This window comes from Numenius arquata, chromosome Z (assembly GCF_964106895.1).
Source record: "Numenius arquata chromosome Z, bNumArq3.hap1.1, whole genome shotgun sequence".
Lineage (NCBI taxonomy): Eukaryota > Metazoa > Chordata > Aves > Charadriiformes > Scolopacidae > Numenius > Numenius arquata.
The window spans coordinates 11635278-11653737 of NC_133616.1; the positions used below are offsets into that span (position 1 = coordinate 11635278).

The window sequence follows — 18460 nt, forward strand, 5'->3', positions numbered from 1 at the left end:
ATGCAATTGGACTTGGTGAAGTGAATAACATTCTTAATTAAAAGATTAAACCTTAATCAGCTGCCTGGCTGGACCAGGCTGCCACATTTCGTGTGGCAGAGAAAGGGCTGGAGGGTGAGCTCTTGGGGGAAGAAGGGAGGCAGGTGCAAGTCCACCACCCCCTTGCACAGAGCCCCTTGGACAGTGACCGGGGCTCCTGTCCAGGCACCCCAGAACACACCCTCATCAGGCTGGTTCCTCGTGGCCATCATACCCTTCACAGACCAAAGACATGGGCAGCAAAGCCCTGAACCCACCACCATCACTGTGGCCCTCAGCAGTTCACACCCTCTTCTACCCCTGCCCGCCCCATCCATGTTATCCCCTCCAGTCACCCCTGCAGCCCCCTGAGCCCACCCTGCTCCAGCCAGCTGGGGCCCAGCTCCCAAGCACCAGGTTTAATTAGATTGCAATCCTATTATGGAGCTGCCCGCCCGCCCGCAGTTGCTAATCCTGTTAGGCATCCAGTAAATCTCCCTGTGCCGGCTCTGTCCCCGGAGCACAGGGAGGGGAGCTGCTGGTGGGTGGGCTCTGCTGAGCCAGAATGTGACCACCGTACAAAGCTTTGCTGGGGACTCACCTCCAGACCCCCTGCGGGGTTGGGAAGAGCCCAGGGGGATGGAGCAGTCCCTGCAGGGGTGAGAAAGGGCAGTGGGGTTTGCCCCTCTCCTCTCTGGTCCATCTTGTCCCCTCTGAGCTGCAGGAGCTGGGTGGAAATGCCCTGACCTTGAGCCATACACACAGCCTGGGGTGTTTCCCACCACACCACAGTCATCACCAGCTCAGATGGGTGCTGAGCCCTTGGGTCTGACCACAGGGGAAGACAAGGAACAGGAACTGAGACAAGGTTATCCCAACCAGATAGGGGGTACGGTCTGTGCAATGCCCCCTCACTGACGCTCAGTGCTCTGCAGAGACAGGGCAGCAGGAGCTGCTCACGACTGGTGGCACCAACAGGGACACAGGGCCACTGCTCCCAGGTGGGTGCACCCATGTGTGGGGCGCCAAGAGCGGGGCTGCTTTGGGCACCAAGGCTGACACCAACGGGGCTGTGGGCTCCTGAAGATGGCCCTTGCAGGCAGTGCATTCTCAGCCCCCTGCATCAGCACAGCAGGCAGCTGTGGCTGCCTCCCCAGTGGCAGCTACCCCCAGGGCTATGGGCTCCCCACGGTCCTGCCGGCTCAGAGAGGACCCCAGCTGCCGTGGCACAGCACAGCTGCCCATGGGTCAGGCATTACAGGCCTCCTGCGAGAGCACAGGGCCACAGCAAAGTCATCCCGGCTCTGCAGCCTGCCCTACAGTGAGATAAAAAACTGCATCCCCTGGCCCTCCAGCCACCTTGCTCTATGCCAGAGCTGCGTCAGCCACAGAGCAGCCCACCACAGAGTAGCAGTGCTTGCTACAGACCCCTGAGTGAGAGAGGGAAACCGTTGCTATTCCTCCCTCCGCACCCAGCCATGTCCCCTGGGGACCTCCATGGGCCTACACAGAGGGGAGCGTGGCTCCAGCTCAGCCTCAAGTTCCCCCAGCTCTGCACCAGACTGAGCTGCAGCAACTCCTGGAGACAAGTTCAACCAGGCTGTAATTGCAAGAACAGGGTGGCACAGGCAGCTGTGCACCCTCCCGGAGGAGTTCTGGCGCTCCCGGGGACAGGCGGCCAGCAAAGAGAGCGGGTGCCAGGCCCCACAGGGCTACTGTCTGTGCTGGAGGAGTCCGGGCTGCCATCAGCATCAGCTGGTACAAATGCTGTTGATGGAGGCTACGGCCGGGTCGACGAGTCCCAGCTCCTCCTGTTCGTTGACACAGAGCTGGTACCCACAGCCCTTGCGCCGGGGCAGCGGCCCCAGGCGCCTGCTGGGCTTGGCACGGGGTGGCAGCAAGAAGCCCACGCTGCCGGCGATGAGGAGATGCCAGATGCTGTGGATGTAGAAGTAATTCTCCTCTGTCTCCACGAAGGCGTAGAGCAGCACGGCAGCCGCCGCGATCAGCGCTCCCGGGCACAGGTAGAAAGCCCAGCGCTTCCAGGTTGGTGGGTAGCAGTGGCGGCGCCGGATGGTGCGAGCCGTCTGTGGTGGGGAAAGGGGGGCTGGAGGAGACAGCCCCAGCAGGGACAGGCACAGCCCCTGTGCTGTGGTGCCACATCCCCCAGGAGACAAGCAGGGGGGTTCATGGGGAAGGTGCTGGCAGGGGAATGGGGCTGGACAGCTGGGCAGGATGCTGAGCGCAGCCGGGATGGGGACGTAAGAGGACAGGGGTGGCATCTCCTTACCCAGGCGATGGCCATGATCCCTAACGCGAAGAGGCTGGGCCCCAGCAGGTTCCAGAGCCCGTGGCGGTCCATCTGCAGAGCCATGGAGAGCAGCATGGCCCCCAACAGGTACAGGACCTGTGGGGCAACATGGCACCAGTCATGACGGGTTCTCTCTGTGCCCAACCCATGCACCCCCTCCCCACACTTGCCTGCTTGACCACAGGCTGGAGCCGGGCCATGGCGATGACAGTGACCCAGACGGACATGAGGGAGCCCAGAAAGTCGCAGAACTGCAGCACATCATATTCCATGATGCAGAACACCACAATGCCCGGCTGGTCACAGGCATGGTAAAACTGGGGTGGGGGAAAAAGGGGATGAGAGCTGCCTTGCATGGCCCTGGCCCCTTGCCTGCTACCCCTATCTGCCCCTGACCCCATGCTCACGGTAGAGAAGAACATGGTGAAGATGTAGACAGCGGCTTCCAGGAGGTAGTGGCTGCGGACAGCAATGGCCACAGGAGGCACGAACATGACGTTGCTGAGGCACAGCAGCAGCGTGGAAAGGAGCTGGAAGCCATAGGAGAAAGCCTCGGCGTTGTCTGTGCAGCCCCAGCCATTCCAGCCTGTGGCCAGGGAGAGCTGCTGTCACCCCTGCAGCACCCACAGGGTCTAGGGAGGGAGCAGGGGAGCCCCTTTGCAGGACCCTGTGGAGCAGGGGGATAATGGGGTGCATAACACCTGGGGAGCAAGGGAGGATATCAGCACTCACCAGCTTTGCACTCGCAGGCGGCGTACAGGTAGTTGTTGGTGCGCAGCAGCTTGCACTGGCCGTAGATGCCACAGTCATTGATGCAGGGCGAGAGGTAAGCGCGCAGGTACACCTCGGCTGTCACATTGGTGCAGGGCTCGAACCTGCAGCACAGGAGAAGGTGCTAAGCCCTGGCCCCGTGCCCCACAAGCAGCTCCTGCCTCCATCAGAGGCACCCGTTGCACCCAGACTGGCAGGCGATGGCAGACCCAGGGACGGGGTGAGTGCAGAAATGAGCTGCTTTGGCGCTGCATATGGCAGCTCAGAGCTGGTCCCCAAGGATCTTTGTGCTGCAAGTGCCTGTGCCAGGCTGGGCGAGCAGGAGGACCCACTTTGCCTTTAGCGGGCTATTTCACCTGGATTTCGCTGTGCAAACACCATGCCCTGCAATGCCTGCATGCGACCACGTCAGGGAAGGACTGACTGCAGCTGGCAACTCAGAGTGAACTAGAAATGCAGCGGAGGAGTCAGAGCAGGCACAGCATCCACACACACAGCTCTGGGCACACCTCGGCAGCCTCCGGCATGCAGGAGCAGAGGCAGAACCGCGTCTAGATGGCACACAATGAGCACTCCCTGTGCCCACACAGGCACCTCAAGATGCACAAGCATACACAGGGCATGTCTGCACATGTGCCTGCTGTCCCTGTGTGTGCTCAGGCAGCCAAATCTGCATACACATAAAGAACACACGCAGCCCTGTCTGCTTGCACAGACACGAACACCCCCACGCGGAGCTGTCTGCATGTGTGCATTAAACATACATGCAGTTCTGTCTGCATGCATGCACTGAACATGCACACAGCACCATCTGCATGGCGCAGAGCCCCACATGGACTCTGACATGTACAGACACACACACAACAGCCCCTCTCCTCTGCAGGGCTCTCAGGCAGACACAGAACCGGTCCCTGGAGATGCTGAGCAGAGCAGGGGCAGAGCAGCCTGACTAGAGCTGCCCCCTCATGCACACAGCCGAGCCCTGCCCTTGCAGTGACAGCTCAGTCTCTTCCCAGGCGCAGGTACAGATGGGCACTGCCGGAGACATAGGCAGGCACCAACAGATGCACGGCATTTTCAAGCTGACAGGCTCTTCCTAACCGAGAGACAGAGGGAAGAGCCACAGGGACCCGCAGATGGCCAGGCAGGTGCAAGCTCGAGCCATCCATGCCCACGCAGGCACTCACATGGTGACACACAGCCTGTGAAGCCACGTGCACACACACGAGCGGTGACAGGCAGCGCAGGGGACAGGCATACCCACAGACCCACAGGCCATGGTGGGGACATCCCCCACACAGGGAGGTGACACTCTGGGGGCTCTTACCCATGCTCCGTGGCACAGAGGGAGCGCAGGCTCAGGTACCAGCTGCCTGTCTGGGGGTAGGGTATCCGCAGGCGGCTGAGGCTGGCCGTAGCATTGACGGAGAGCAGGAAGCCTGCCAGGGACTCTGTGGGCCGGGAGAGCTCCAGGTGAGCAGGGCAGGGGGCAGCCCCTTCCCCTGGGACAGGGACAAGTCCCACAGTTGGGACAGGGACAGAGCACCCTGTGCCAGGCTCCGGGGCCAGATGCTGTCTGGTCACGGCCTCTGCCGTCTCCCACCCAGCCTCTCGCCAGACATATGGAGGGTGAGAACTCTACAGCCACAGCAGATGGACATGCACAGGCCAGCCTACCTGTCTCACAGGTGACCGACGTGTTATCACCAGATGTCAATGGGACTTCATGGTTTAGACAGCCGAATACTGTCACGTTCTCGCCACACAGGGAGCTCTGATGACAGAGGAGGAGATGGCCCTAAAGCAGTGCTGGGGATGTCCCCTACTCTGACAGCACACAGATCATGGCAGTGCCCTAACCCACTGCCCATCTCCCAATAACATCTCAAATCCACATCATCATCCTGCCCTTGGAGCACCCTAATCTGTGCTCCATCACCCAAGAGCAACCCAAATCCACGTCATCATCCTGCCCTTGGAGCACCCTAATCTGTGCTCCATCACCCAAGAACACCCCAAATCCAGGTCATCACCCTGCCCTTGGAGAACCCTATTCTGCTCCATCACCCAAGAGCTCCCAAACGATGACCCAAGAGCACCCCAAAGCCTGTCCCTCTCCCTGCTTGCAGTCCCAACATCACCCATCTCCCAGCCCATTCCCTCTGCACTGCGCTGCCCCATCTGGGGCACAGCATGGCCACCTCACCACATTGAGCCGCAGCTCCAGGTTGAGCACCCCACCACTGTCCAGAACTGGTAGGAGGTTGATGACGAAGACAGCAGGGCGGTCAGGTGGCACTGACACATTGGGCCCAAAGAAGATGTAGAAGTGGACGGAGAAGGTGTCCAGCTCATTCCGCAGCGTGGGACGGACCGGCCAGCACCGCTCACCGGCGGGTGAGGCAGTGGGGACAGGGACCGGGTGCTTCGTGCCGTTGGGGCTGGTGGGCGGAGGGCTGTCTCCCAGCCCCAGCCCACCCGCTGAGCCGAAGGAGTGGGGCATGTTCATGGAGGCACTGGAGGGCAGGAAAGGTGACCGGGCCAGGCTGGGTCGGGAGCAGTCTGGAGGGCAGAGTCATCAGCCTAGACACCGCACAGCCCCTTCAGCCCCCTTTTAGCTCCCACTTCCCCTTCTTGCCCACTGCTCACCTCCTTCTGCTCACCTCACCTCAGATCTCCAACACCTCCCGGTGTCTACATCTCAGCAAAGCTGGGTATAACCCTGCACCTGGCTAGGGCCAGATCCTGCAGGCATCCTTTACCCACCCACACCAGTCACCCAAGCAGAGTCAAGACCATGACCCCACCCATATCTCCCCATGCACACTCACCTGTGAGCTGCACGGTGACCTGGAAGGAGACAGGGCCTGGCACCCCGGGGTGTTTCTCCACCAGCACATAGTACCAGTGCTGCCAGAAGGGTAAGTCCAGTGTCAGCTGGCAGGGAGCATGCTCCCGGCAGTCCAGCGCCGTGGAGTTGTGCAAGGGGGGAGCCTTAGCCCGTACACGCAGCCAGAGCGGGCAGCCCTCGGCCCCTCTGCACCGCAGCACCTCCACCAGCACCCGTGACGTGTAGCTGGGCACAAACACCCTGTGGGACAGCAGTGTCAGGTCCAGCCCCTCACCATGAAGCAAGAGGGCTGGGGAGGTAAGACAGAGGGATTGGGGACTCTAAGCTCCCCACCCTGGGGATGGCCCCTCCTTAGGACACCCTCTTACACTTACTTGTAGAGGCTGGAGCGGTTGTGGGGGGCCATGCTCTGCTCGGTGACATAACCAGGGTACAGCACAGCGATGTTCACCAGGCGCTGCACAATGAGCTGTGGCTGGAAGAGGTACTGGCACTCCTCGTAGAGCCCCTGCACCAGCAGGACAGTCAGCACGGGGCAGGAGGCATGGGGCACTCGTCCCATTTGGGACATATGCCCCAGGCGCTGCCAGCCCAGGATAGTCAGGCCCAAGCAGAGCCCTGAAGTGCGCCCTGACACCCCACTGTCCCCCTAAACCCTTCACCTTGACGGAGATCTTGCCCTCATCTTTGGGCAGGTGGGCAGCCAGGAACCAGTCCCCAGGCAGCGGGCTGGTGACATTGAACACCCCCGTGGTGCGGTTGGGCAGGGTCCAGGTGAGGGTCAATGCAAAGGAGCCAGGGACAGCCGTGTCCCTGGGGAAGTGTGTGTGCAGTGGGTTAATGACAGAGGGAGCCCCTGAACGGAAATACCTGCAGGAGAGACAGCAGTTAGCAGGGTGCAGGTTGGGCATCGTGGCAGGGCCATCCTGCCCTACACATGGAATTCTGTCCTCCGTGCTGTTAGGAAGCTCAAAGACATCATGGGTAGCCACCTGTAAGCTGTGACTTTGCTGGAGGCCATGAGCTTCCCTGGGTGGGTGGGTGTGTGTTCAAGCAAAACTGTTCATGTTTGAGATGCACAAAAGAGTGGAGCCTGCAATGGTCCTGGGAAGATGAATCATGGGGAGTGGGTATGCATGTGTTTGTGTGCATATATGTGCACATATGCACATGTGTGCGGGAATGAGAGTGCCTGTGTGCGCGTGCATGCATGAGTGCTCCTCTGTATGTGTTCATGCATGTACATACATGCACATGTGCATGTGCAAGCAAGAAGCAGACAAGAGCAAGCTAGCTCCAGGGCAAGTCCAGGCATGGGGCAGCAGGGGCAGGCAGAGGAAGGATGGAAAGAAACAGATATGGCAGGCTGCTTACTCACACGGTGATGCTACGGTCTGGGCATTGGTCCCCGAATGTGCCACCCTGCTCCTTGAAGGTGATGAGGTTCCAGACAGCAATGACTGTGTCCTCAGGGATGTGGAAGTGGAAGAGTTCAATGCTGGCAAAGGAGCGGAAGGGGCTGAGCTTGCGTGGTGTGCGGGTGAAGTAGTCGGTCACAAAGAGCCCATCTGCAGAGGAGACCCAAGGGACTCTCAGTGGGGTAAGGGACTGAGGGGGTGCAGCACCGCTCCCAGGCCAGGCTTGCCCACTCAGACTCTAAATATGTCCCAAAACTGGCAGCCTGGAGGCAGGAGGCGCTGGGACTGTGCCTTTTCAGTGAGTCCCCAGGGCTGACGTCGGCTGCGCCCAGCTGCGTCTCCCAGACGCAGTCTGCATCATGTCTGGTTCACCATTGCCTCAAGCCCAGTTCCCTGAGCTGTGGGCACTCATCCTCTGGAGCTCGAGGAGTCCCTTGTCCCTGGCTGCTTTGGCCAGTCTCTGGCCAGGTGCAGCCCACCTCTTTCAATGCATCATCTTCCTCAGTGAGGACCTGCTCCCTGCGTTTTACCTGTAATAAAGGGCCATTCCACACAGCTCCAGCCGTGTCCCAACAGGTCATCTCCCACAGGGACACAGATTCCCCTCTTCTCTGCCTGCTGAGGATGCTCAGCTCAGAGCCTATTACAAACCACAGAGTCCCACCCTAGAGCCACAAGAAGGAGCGAGCCGTGCACTTCCTGCACAGCCTCCCAGCTCTCCCATGGTTTGAGGAGGAGGAATGGTGCACATATGTGTGCACATATGCACACGTGGGTGCTGTCTGTGTGCATGGCAAAGAGGAGGCATGCACACCCACATGCATGGGCGTGTGTGGCTGTGCACAGCCCCATGTCTGCAAGACACTTCCTACAAGCTCACTGCACTCACTGGGGCCACCTCTCCCTGCCCAACTGCCTGACTGTTTGATTTCTAGGGATTTCCAGGAGCCCTGGTAGCAGAGGGGCAGCCAATTCCTTGGCACAGTAGAAATAAGAGAGCAGCTGTAACTTCACCCTACCATTGCCACACTTCCCTAATGGCAGCCTGGGAGACTTGTCCATTATTCCTCAGAGATGCACGAAGGAAGAGATGCACCTCCGCACAAGCTGCCAGCAAGGGGGATGCCAGCAGAGGATGGACTGGGAGCAAGGCTGTACCCAGGAGGACTCGTTCAGTGGGGAGTGGGATAGCTAAGAAGAAGAGCTGCTTTGCACAGCGTGTGGCTGGCAGGGAGTGCGCACATGTGCTTGTGTGCACGTGTGTTTTTGCTGCGTGTGTGCAGCCCCAGCTGGCTGTACACTGACATGCATCTGCTCCCTTGCCTGGAACAAAGGCAGCTCCCCCTCCCTTTCACTGACAGCCGACACAAGCCAGACATGAAATACCTGTCTCAACGCAAGAGCACCGGAGCCCAGTTTCCCCATCACGAACCACCAAGCAACTCCACTGCTCGCATCCCTACGTGGGTACAGTGACCTGGCAGGAGACCCCAGGGAGGAGGGAATGTGGAATGTAACTCTATGAAGTGGCATGAGGTGAAGCACTCGGAGCTTCCCGGTCCCAGCACAGTTTCCCCCATGCCCACCTGCCTGGAGCAAGGTGGTGGGAGCCAGCTGCAGGCAGAGGTTCAAGCCGAAGCCCCATGGCAGCATGGCCAGAGCACGGGGCAGGATTGCTGGAGGACAGAGCGTGATTTCTTATCCATGAAGCGGGGTCGGGGGGCAAGGAAAGAAAGTGGCCCTCTGTTCCAAGCTAGTGGCCAGAGCCGCGGGACCTCAAAACACCCAGGAGCAGGGGCCCGGGTGGCGGTCGGCGGTCAGGACCGCGGACAGCTCCAGCGGACTGCGGTCAGCACCGCGGACAGCTCCCGCGGCGGCCCCACCGCCACCCCACGGCGGTCCTGCAGCCCCCGGCCACCCCCCCCCCCTCTCCCCAGGGGACGCCCCCTCCGCCCCCCTGGGTACCCCTCTGCGTCCCCACCACCAAGCCAGCTCCCGTGCCCCACAGCACGCACATCGCCTCACACAGTCCTGCCAGTGTCCCTCCCCACCGTACGTCCACCTCTCCGCAGGCCGTCCGTCCTTCCTGCCCCACTGCAAGACTACAGCCCTCTGCCCTGGGAGTCCACTGGGTCCGCAGTCCCCCCCCCCCGGGACCCAGTGCCCATGCATCTGTCCCATTCGGGTGTTCCACTTCATACATCCCGCCTGCATCCTCCAGTCACGCACACTGCTGTGCCCCACTGTGTGGGCACCACATGCCCTATGGCACGCTTATTGTCACGGCCCCACTGCACACACAACCTTGTGCCCTATCGCGTGGGCATCTGGTACCCCCTGTGCATGCATCCCCATGCCCTCTTATGCAAACACCCCATAGCACGTGCACCTTTGGGTCCCATCACACCCATCTCTTGCCCCATTGCACCTCCTGCCCCATTGCACACACCCCCCATGACCAGTTGGGCACATTTCTTTGCCCCCAAACCCCCCTGCACATGCAGTCCATCCCTCACTGCACAGACTCACCGTGTCCCATTGCACACGCATCCTGCATCCCACAGGAGGTGGACACTGTGCCCCACTGCACACCCACTAGCCTCCCCCCAGCCCCCATTCTCACCCACCCCTTGCCCCATTGCATGCACACCCCACATCCCATTGCTTGTGTACCTCATATCCCTTGCAAGCACGCCCCCCTGCCCTACGCCGCAAGCACCCTGCGCCCCACCGCACACCCACACACCCCCCACGCCCCACGCCATGCAGGCCTCCTACCCATTGCAGACACCCACCCCACGGCACTCACTCCCTGCGCCCCACTGCATGGGGAGTGCAGCCCCATCCCCGATGCACACGCACCCCTTAACGTGCATTGCTGTGCCTCACGGCACACGCACCTCCTGCGTGAGCACTCCTGCGCCCCATTCCCGTACCCGTCCCGGTGCCTGCTCGCGCATGTGCCCCACATACTCGCTGCCCCCCGCCCCGCGCTGCCCCCGTCCCCGCGGCACTCACCGGCGGGCGGCGGCAGGAGGAGGAGGAGGAGCGGCAGGAGCAGCAGCGGGAGGCGGAGGCGGGGGGCGAGAGGCCGCCAGCGCCGGCCGCCCCCGCCGCCCCGCCGCCCCATGCCGCCGCGCCGGCTGCCGTGGGGCGCCCGCCGCCACCAGCCTCGCCGCGCGCCCGCGACCATGACGTCACTCGCCCCGCCCCCTGGGCCGCCCCCTCGCCAGCACTGGCCCCCACGCGCGTCACTCGCCGGCAGTGACGACCCGCCCCAGTCCCCCACGCCTCCCACCCCCTGCGCGACACGATCCCACCGGGGTGGACACGGCGCTGCTCCGGTCACCGGGGCGCAGGGGCACGCGTGGGGACGGGGACGTGGGGCTGGGGATCGGGACACGGAGCTGGGGACAGGGCCACGGGCGGGGATAGGGAGACGGCGCTGGGGACGGGGACACAGCTGGGGATGGGGACATGGGACTGGGAACAGGGACATGGAGCTGGATGGAGATCAGGATACAGTTTGGGGACAGGCATATAGGCTGGGGGACAGGGACATGGGGCTGGACGAAGGACACAGGCTAGGTGCCTGCACTGGGGCTGGGGGCAGGGACATGGGGCTGAGGGATAGGGACACGAACTGAGGACAGGGACATGGGGCTGGAGACAAGGATACAGACTGGGGACAGAGGTGCGAGGCTGGGGGGCAGGGACATGGGGCTGGGGACAAGGATATATACTGGGGACAGGAACAATAAGTGCGGACAGGGACATGGGGTGGGGATGGGGACGTGGTCTACCGCAGGGATATAGGGCTGGGGAACAGGGACGTGGGGCTGGAGAACAGGGACACGGGGCTGGGGGACGGGCACGCGGACTGGGGACAGGGACATAAGGCTGGGGGACAAGGATTACAGGCTGAAGACAGAGATACAAGGCTGGAGAAACGGGACAGGGGTCTGGGGAGGGGGACATGGGGCTGAGGACAGGGACAGGGACTGGGGACACGAGGCTGGATACCTACGCAGGCAGGGGGAGCTGGAACAGCGTTTTCTCCCCCCGGCCGCCAGGGGGCGGTATCGCTCGACGTCTCGCTGCCGGCGGCGCCGCTCTGGTCTCCACTCCGTTCCCGGGCGCTGATTGGTGCGCGGCGCCAGCAGCGCGACGCCCTGGTGATGCCACTTCCGGTAGCGGCGGCGGTCTTGCGCGGGAACCGACCGGTGACCGGTCCGCGACCCCTCAGCTCAGCCCGGGCTTGGGCCCGCTCCCCGCCCCGGTGCCATGGAGTTCCCGGCCGCTCTCTTCCCTTCCTACTTCGGCGCCGGCCCGCCCCGGGAGGAGGGGGGCCCCGCTCCGGCCGCCGGCTGGGGCGAGCGCGGGCAAGTGCTGGAGGCTGGCCCCGGCCGCCGCCAGGTGAGGCCGCGGCGGAGCCTGGGGAGATCGGGGAGGGCGGGGGGAGCCCGGTGTGGGGTGGGCAGGGGCCGCGCTCACCTCCCGCCTCCTCTCCCTGCAGGCCCGGACGACGTTCGTCCCCTGCCGCGGCGGGACGGGCGAGAGCTGGGAACCCGCCGACGCTGCCGCCGTGCCTCTCCTGCCTCCCAACGCCAGTGAGGGCCTCAGGGGCGGGAGGGGGGTTTGCTGTCCCGTGCAGAAACGGGGGGGCATCCCGTTCAGCCTGCCCACTGAGCTGCCCACTGCCTCGAGATCCCTACCGGCTTTGCCGTGCTGGCATAGGGAGCTTTACCAGCTCTCCCCGGGGGAGCAGGGATGGTGCTGCAGCAGTGTGCCGGTACTTGTGCGGTACCAGCAGGCCCCTGCCCTCTCCCCGCAGGCAGCTGGGTCCCCTCAGTCGCTCCTCAGGACATCCTCTACCGTGGCATCCTGCGCAGGAAGCTCCAGGCAGGCAAGTGCGGAGCTACTCTGGACTTTACCAAACAGGTAGGGCCTGGGGTGCCACATCCCAACAAAGACCTGGGAGGCCAGCAGGGGATCGCTGCACATCCCAGCCCCTCCCTGTCCTTCCTGCACAGCTGAGCCACTTCTTTGTGGATCACCCTGAAGATGCATTTGGCTCCCTGGGGCAGCTGCTGCACCAGAACTTCTACCTGGGCGACTCCAAGCTGAGGGTCAGTGTTTGTTCAGGGATTACGACTCTGCCCCCAGCTCTCCCCTTGCAGCTGGCATTTCCAGCCTCTGCCCCCTCTCCTCCCTGCAGAGACAGGCCCGGGAGTGCACCATCCGGATGACGGCCCTAAGGGAGGAAATCGACCGTTTGGAGGCCAGGCGGTAAGTGTCCCTATGTCACCTGCCCTGGAGAGGGCTGGGGGGGCTCCTGCTCTCTCCCTCCCCCTACCTGACACCAGCTGTCCCCCCACAGCGGCTGTCCACGGAAGAACCTCGTCCCCCGCCTGCGCTGGTTCTCCCACCTCGCCCGCGACTGGCTCTTTGAGGTGCCACTGGGGCTGCTAGCGGACTGTGTACACGAGGACCTGCTGCTGCAGTGGGCCAGCCTTCTCTTTGACGACAGCCCTACAGGGGGGGCACTGGCCTGGCTGCCCCCCAAAGACATGGGGGCATGCACAGGCCGCCTGGTGTACCCTGGAGGGCAGGCCATGAACCACCTCTGTATCCTTCCCCATGGGGTGTCCCTGAGGAGGGAAGTGTGTGTGTGGGGGTGTCATGTTGCACTGCCCTTAGCTGGCACCCCAGATTTCCAGGATGTGGTGCTGGAGGAGCTGCCCTGTGCCAGGGGCTCCCCGGTGCAGTTTGAGCTCAACGGGCGCATCCGGCAAGTGGCAGCTGCCCGGGCGGATGGGGAAGGTGAGCCAGCCCCGGGATTCATACCCTGGGATCCGTACCCCGGGCTGGGCAGGCCACAGGGTGGAGGGGTGGCAGGGAGCCTCTGGAACACTGCTGTCTCACATGTCACCTCTGTCCCCTGCCAGATTTCGTTGGCGTCCGCTCAGACTATCACTGCGGTGTTTGGAGGGTGCCAGGCAGGACGGGGGTGGCCCCCGCCCCTCTGCAGGTCATCCGCACCAGTGTCCCTACTTCCTGCCTCACTGTCAGGTAGGCGCTGGGGGAAAGGAGCCTTGCAAGGAGGGGGCCTCTGCTGCCTCTGCAGCCTTCCCGGTTGTGGTGGATGCTCTCGCCCCCGCGGTGATGCCGTGCCCCCCTATCCCACAGTCCTCACCTCCCCGGGGAGCTGGCCGTCTGCACCCAGAGCGGAGCCGTCTACCTCTGGAGCGTTGAGACAGGGTGAGATGAGGCACTTGGGGCTGGGAGGGGGCTCATAAGACCCCAGGTGTCAGGGGAGGGAGAGCCAAGCAAGAAGGGCAGCTCTGCCCTGCGCTGCCTTCTCCCCACAGGCTGCAGCGGCTCCGCCACGACCCCCAGACCATGTTTTTTCGGGACCATTCGCCCTGGCGCTGGAGCGACTTCACCGCCCACCCGCGGGTGCTGAGCTCCGCCGACCGCACCGGCCTGCAGTGTCTGGACACCCGGGTGAGCCCAGGAGGGTGGGCATGGGCCTGGTGGTGGGTGGGGGAGAGGGTACCCCAGCCCAGGATGCTGACAGCGCCCCGTTCCGCTGCTCCAGGCCCCTGAGAGATGCCACTTCGACTTGTTCAAGGTGGGCGAGGAAGCTGGCTGCCAGCAGGGCGAGCGGGTGGTGCTGCCCATGTACCTGGGCAGGGCTTACCCCTCCCAGCACCTTGTCACCACCCAGGTGAGTCCCACCACACCCCAGGCTGGGGATGCCCCAGATCAGCCCTGGCCCTCCGGCACCCATGGGGCAGGGGGATCACCCAGCTGAGGGGAGCTGCCACGGTGTGTTGGGGTGAGCCCGAATGAGCTATGCCTCCCATCCCAGTTCTCTGTGTACGTGCTGGATGAGCGGTTGCCGCTGGTGCCTGTGCTGAAGTGGACGCACATGATGAAAGCCCCCCCTCTTTTTGCCCACTTGACGCCGGGGGGTCCTGGGAGGAGCCATAAGGTGCTGCTCGGCGCATCCCGCACCCAGGAGCTGCTGCTGCTGCAATATCGGGGTGAGAAACAGGGGCTCTGGGGGTGCTGTGGGGCTGGGTCCCCTCTGTGCCCGCATCGCAGCCTCCTTGCTGCTGGGACCGGCTGGCTGCCACCCCCCAATCAGTGCTCAGCGGATAATTTTTGGTGTGCCCTTCCGCAGGGGGTAGCCAATCAGCATGCCAGCTGGTGGAGACTCCGCAGAAGCTGCACAGCATCTCCAGCTGCCTGCAGCACCTGCCACCGCAACTCCCGCACCGACACCGCCTGCTCCAGCAGCGCCTCAGAGCCCCGGCTGCCGGTGGGTGTCCTGCGCCCCCTGGGGGTGCAGGTGTGCTGGGGAGGGGGCAGGATGTGAGATGGAAGGTGAGGGATGGGAGGGTACAGCCCTGGCTGTGCCCTGAGGTGGGGGCTGAAAAAGCAAAAGCAGAGCCTTGAACATCTTGGCGGAAGCAATTAATGATCTAGAAAAGGCTGTGGGGGGCAGGAGACAGCCATGGCGGGGTGAAGGCAGCCCCCACTGCTGGCCAGGTCCCAGAAAGGGCCGCAGGTCCGGGACCCTGCTGGCAGTGTCCCCTCCCTCTCCCCACAGGGCTGGCTGCTGCGCTGCGGGAGGATGGGCCGCGGGAGTCCCTGCTGGTTTTCCAGCTCTCCGAGGCCGGGGATGTCTTCTGCCAGAGGCTGACCCACGAGGCAGCAGCGCAGCCCCCTGCGCCCATGCCAGGAGACAAGGCTGTGGCAGCCGCCGGCTCTTCCCCTCTCTTTGATGATCCAGCCACCAGCCCCCTGGGCTTGGGCAGCCAGGAGGAAGAAGAGGAGGAGGAAGAGCAAACCTTCTATTTGTCCAACCTGGAGGTGATTATCGATGATGAGGAGGATGTGGGCACGCCAGTGGTCCTGCAGGAAGCAGAACATCCCCAGGAGCCTTCTGCCAGCCCCCAGCCCTCCCCGGCTGCGGCCCTGCAGTACCGCCGCTGGCTGAAGGCTTTTTCCAAGGGCTGCGGGCAGCCCCCGCGGCACACCCGGCCCCCCACCTTTGGTCAGAAGCGCCTCTTCACCCGTAAAGAGCTGGAGGAGCCGTCAGCCCCCAGTGCCCTGCAGGGGCAGGCACGCCAGCGGCTGCGCCAGGCCATGAAGGACGGGGGCTGCATCCAACGCTGGGACCTTCCACCCTCTGCCCTCCCGGAGTCCCCGGAGCTGGTGGAGGACCTGGACCCCCTGAGCACCCGTCTGATGACGGCCTGGCGCGGGGACTGGGATCAGTGGTGGGAGGAGAGGACGAGCTTCAGCATGGCCCAGCGGCAGCGGGCACTGCGGGAGCGGCGGCGGCAGCAGAAGCGAGCCCGTGGCCGCTGCAGCCTCTCGGCCAGCTTCACCTCCTCCCTCACCTACCAGTCCGAGCTCTCCGAGCTGAGCGACGCCGCCCCCCCCCCCGCCCCTCTCCCCCGCACCTCCACGGGAACTCTCCCCACCCGTGGGCGCCACGGGTGCCTCCCCCCCCACCACCCCACCTTCCCCGGCTCCCGACGAAGCCCTGCTCTCCTCCCAGAGCCTGCGCAGCCGTGGCATCCCCAAGGAGCGGCGGAAGACGCTGCGGGACTACCTGGCGGTGTGGGCCGATGGTCCCCCCGAGCCACCGGAGCTCCCCGGTAGCCAAGCCAGCCAGCTCTGCATCCCCTCCTCGCAGAGCCAGCTCTCCTCCGCCTCCCAGCCCCGCCGCAAGCGCCCACGCATGGGCTTCTGAGCCACCAATAAACCCCCCCACCCGTGACCAGCAGCCTCGGTCCTTGATTTTGGGGGAGGAGGGGGTACCACGCATGGATTCAGCGCCCACCCGTGGGGTGAGGGGGCGGGGGGAGCCATTCCACGCTCCTCTGCAGCGGGGGTGGGGGGTGGTTCGCGGGCGGGTCGCCGGCGGTGGCGCCCGAGTGTCACGCGTGGGCGGGTGGTGGGAGGGTGCGGGCCCTTTAAGGCGCAGGGTGGGGAGTGACAGGGGCGGGAGCCGATGGGGGCGGGAAGGGGGCGGGGCCGAGGCGGCGGCCATGGCGGCGGTGCTGGCGCGGGGGCTGGCGCGCGGCTGGGTGGCGCGGGCGCGCGTGGGGCAGGTGGGCGCGGGGGCGCGCGGGGGTGGGGGGGACGGGGACACACTGCCGGGGGTGGGGAGGCGGGGGGGACGGCGAAGGTGGGAAAGGGGGGGGGAAAGCCCTGCCGAGTCCGGTCGGGTCTTCACTCTTGAGTCGCTGCTCCCACCCCCGGACAAGGTCCGCGGCGGGCCCCCACGCCACGGGGACTCGGAGCACCTTTGTGCCCCCCCTCCCCACCCCTACCCCATGACACCCCCATGTGCAAACCCCATCATCCCCATGTGCCCCCCCCCCCCATGCGTCCACCATCATATCCATATGCACCGTCCCCGTCCCCACGCCGCGGCGTCCCCGCCACCCCACGCGGCTCAGTCCGTTAAGTGTGTGTGTCGTTCCCCCCCTTCCCTCCGTGTCCCCCCCCGCCCCAGCGGTGCGCGGCGGCCGGTGGGCAGGACGGGGAGGTGGAGAAGGCGCGGCGGGCAGCGGCGGCCGGCGAGGAGGCGGGGGGGCAGCCCACCATCTTCAGCAAGATCATCGCCCGCAGCGTGCCCGCCACCATCCTCTATGAAGACGACAAGGTAGCGGGGACAGCAGGGCGCTTGTCCCCACCGCGGGGGTGTGGGGAGGGGTGGGCAGCACCCACGGGTGCGGGGCTCACCCTGCTCCTCTCCCCCCCGCCTTCCGCCCAGTGCCTGGTCTTCCGCGACGTGGCCCCCCAAGCCCCCGTCCACTTCCTGGTGATTCCCAAGCGCCCCATCCCCCGGATCAGCCGCGTGGGTCCAGGGGACACCGAGGTGAGTCGGGGGGGAGGTAGGGGGATGGGGGGTGTGCCTGGGACATTTTGGGGGGAGGGGAGGGAACAATACAGACACGCAATACAGACATGCTGACCCTCCTGCTTCCCCCTCACACCACACCACCACCCACCCCCCCCGCAGCTCCTGGGACACTTGCTGGTGGTGGCAGCACGCACGGCGCAGGCGGAGGGGCTGGCCGATGGCTACCGCCTGGGTGAGTCTGTGTCCCCTCCCCTCCCATGGGTGGTCCCGGTGAGGGTGACCCCGGTTTGGGGGTGGCCTGACCCCTATCCCTCTCCCGGCAGTGATCAACGACGGGAAGCACGGCGCCCAGTCCGTCTACCACCTGCACCTCCATGTGCTGGGGGGGCGGCAGCTGGGCTGGCCCCCCGGCTGAGCGCCCCCTACACACCGCCCCCCAATAAAGCATCTTCTTGGCGGTGGCTTTGGTGTCACCTGACATCTTCTGTCAGGGTGGCCCTCTGGGGGTGGCAGAGCTGGGACAGCTTTGGCTTTGGGTGTCACAGCAGCAGGGACGCAGCAGCAGGACTTGGGGTGGGGATGCAGGTGGGACTTGGTGGGATGGGGGATCCCACATCCCAACCTGCCCTTGCTGGAGATGCTTTGGAGCCCCCCCACTTGGAGCAAGTGGGTGCTTTTTTGGGGGTACCCACATCCCACAGGGCAAAAGGCCCATACTGGTGTCGGGTAAGAGAGCACAGGCTGGGTGCCACAAGGGTGTCCCCAAGCTGGGGAACATCGCAGGGGTGCCAGGAATACCCCATGCCATGGGCAGCCCACCCAGCCCCATTGCCATGACAGCCCCTGTTCCCCTGGGCGACCCCCAACCTGCTCCTGGGTGCCCCCCAACCACCCCCTGTGTTGCTGCCAGAGCCCCACAGCTTTTCTGCATTGCAAAAGCAAGCTAATTTAACTAGATGCGCTAATTGAACATTTGCTCTTCCCCACCCCAGGGGGCCCTCACTGGGAGCTAGCTCCCCAGTGGTTCATTCCCCTGAGCTAGGGGCAGTGCAGGATGGGGTGCGAGGTGGGGGTGCTGCCCCCTCCACGAACAAACTACCACCGCACACTGTGCTTGCCACATCGGCTGTGCCTGCACCGCCAAGCAAAACTCACTGCACTGCACACCTCAGACCCCCTGTGTGTGCACCACTGTGCCAAAC

The 18460-nt window shown here is 64.2% G+C and overlaps 3 protein-coding genes across 3 annotated transcripts; 2 read left to right on the forward strand and 1 right to left on the reverse strand.

Moving 5' to 3' along the window:
• Window positions 1-1603: 1603 nt before the first annotated feature.
• On the reverse strand, window positions 1604-7511 carry TMEM8B (transmembrane protein 8B). Its single transcript, XM_074166332.1, has 12 exons — window positions 7330-7511; window positions 6614-6821; window positions 6326-6459; window positions 5932-6191; window positions 5307-5662; window positions 4778-4874; window positions 4428-4551; window positions 3062-3204; window positions 2737-2915; window positions 2500-2646; window positions 2309-2425; window positions 1604-2105 (listed from the first exon to the last, which is right to left on the reverse strand). The coding sequence occupies exons 3-12, from the start codon at window positions 6355-6357 to the stop codon at window positions 1770-1772; spliced, it is 1791 nt and encodes a 596-aa protein (XP_074022433.1). The 5' UTR covers window positions 6358-6459; window positions 6614-6821; window positions 7330-7511; the 3' UTR covers window positions 1604-1769.
• Window positions 7512-11653: 4142 nt separating this feature from the next.
• LOC141477474 (TATA box-binding protein-associated factor, RNA polymerase I, subunit C-like) lies at window positions 11654-16139 on the forward strand. Its single transcript, XM_074166677.1, is given in 15 exon segments — window positions 11654-11785; window positions 11886-11979; window positions 12204-12310; window positions 12403-12498; window positions 12588-12658; window positions 12750-12997; window positions 13082-13192; window positions 13318-13441; window positions 13559-13630; window positions 13741-13876; window positions 13971-14099; window positions 14244-14418; window positions 14559-14696; window positions 14988-15820; window positions 15822-16139. Coding segments are annotated over 15 exon segments (2784 nt in total).
• A 298-nt stretch (window positions 16140-16437) lies between these two features.
• HINT2 (histidine triad nucleotide binding protein 2) lies at window positions 16438-17673 on the forward strand. Its single transcript, XM_074166159.1, has 5 exons — window positions 16438-16500; window positions 16908-17057; window positions 17169-17273; window positions 17418-17490; window positions 17582-17673. The coding sequence occupies exons 1-5, from the start codon at window positions 16438-16440 to the stop codon at window positions 17671-17673; spliced, it is 483 nt and encodes a 160-aa protein (XP_074022260.1).
• Window positions 17674-18460: the final 787 nt, after the last annotated feature.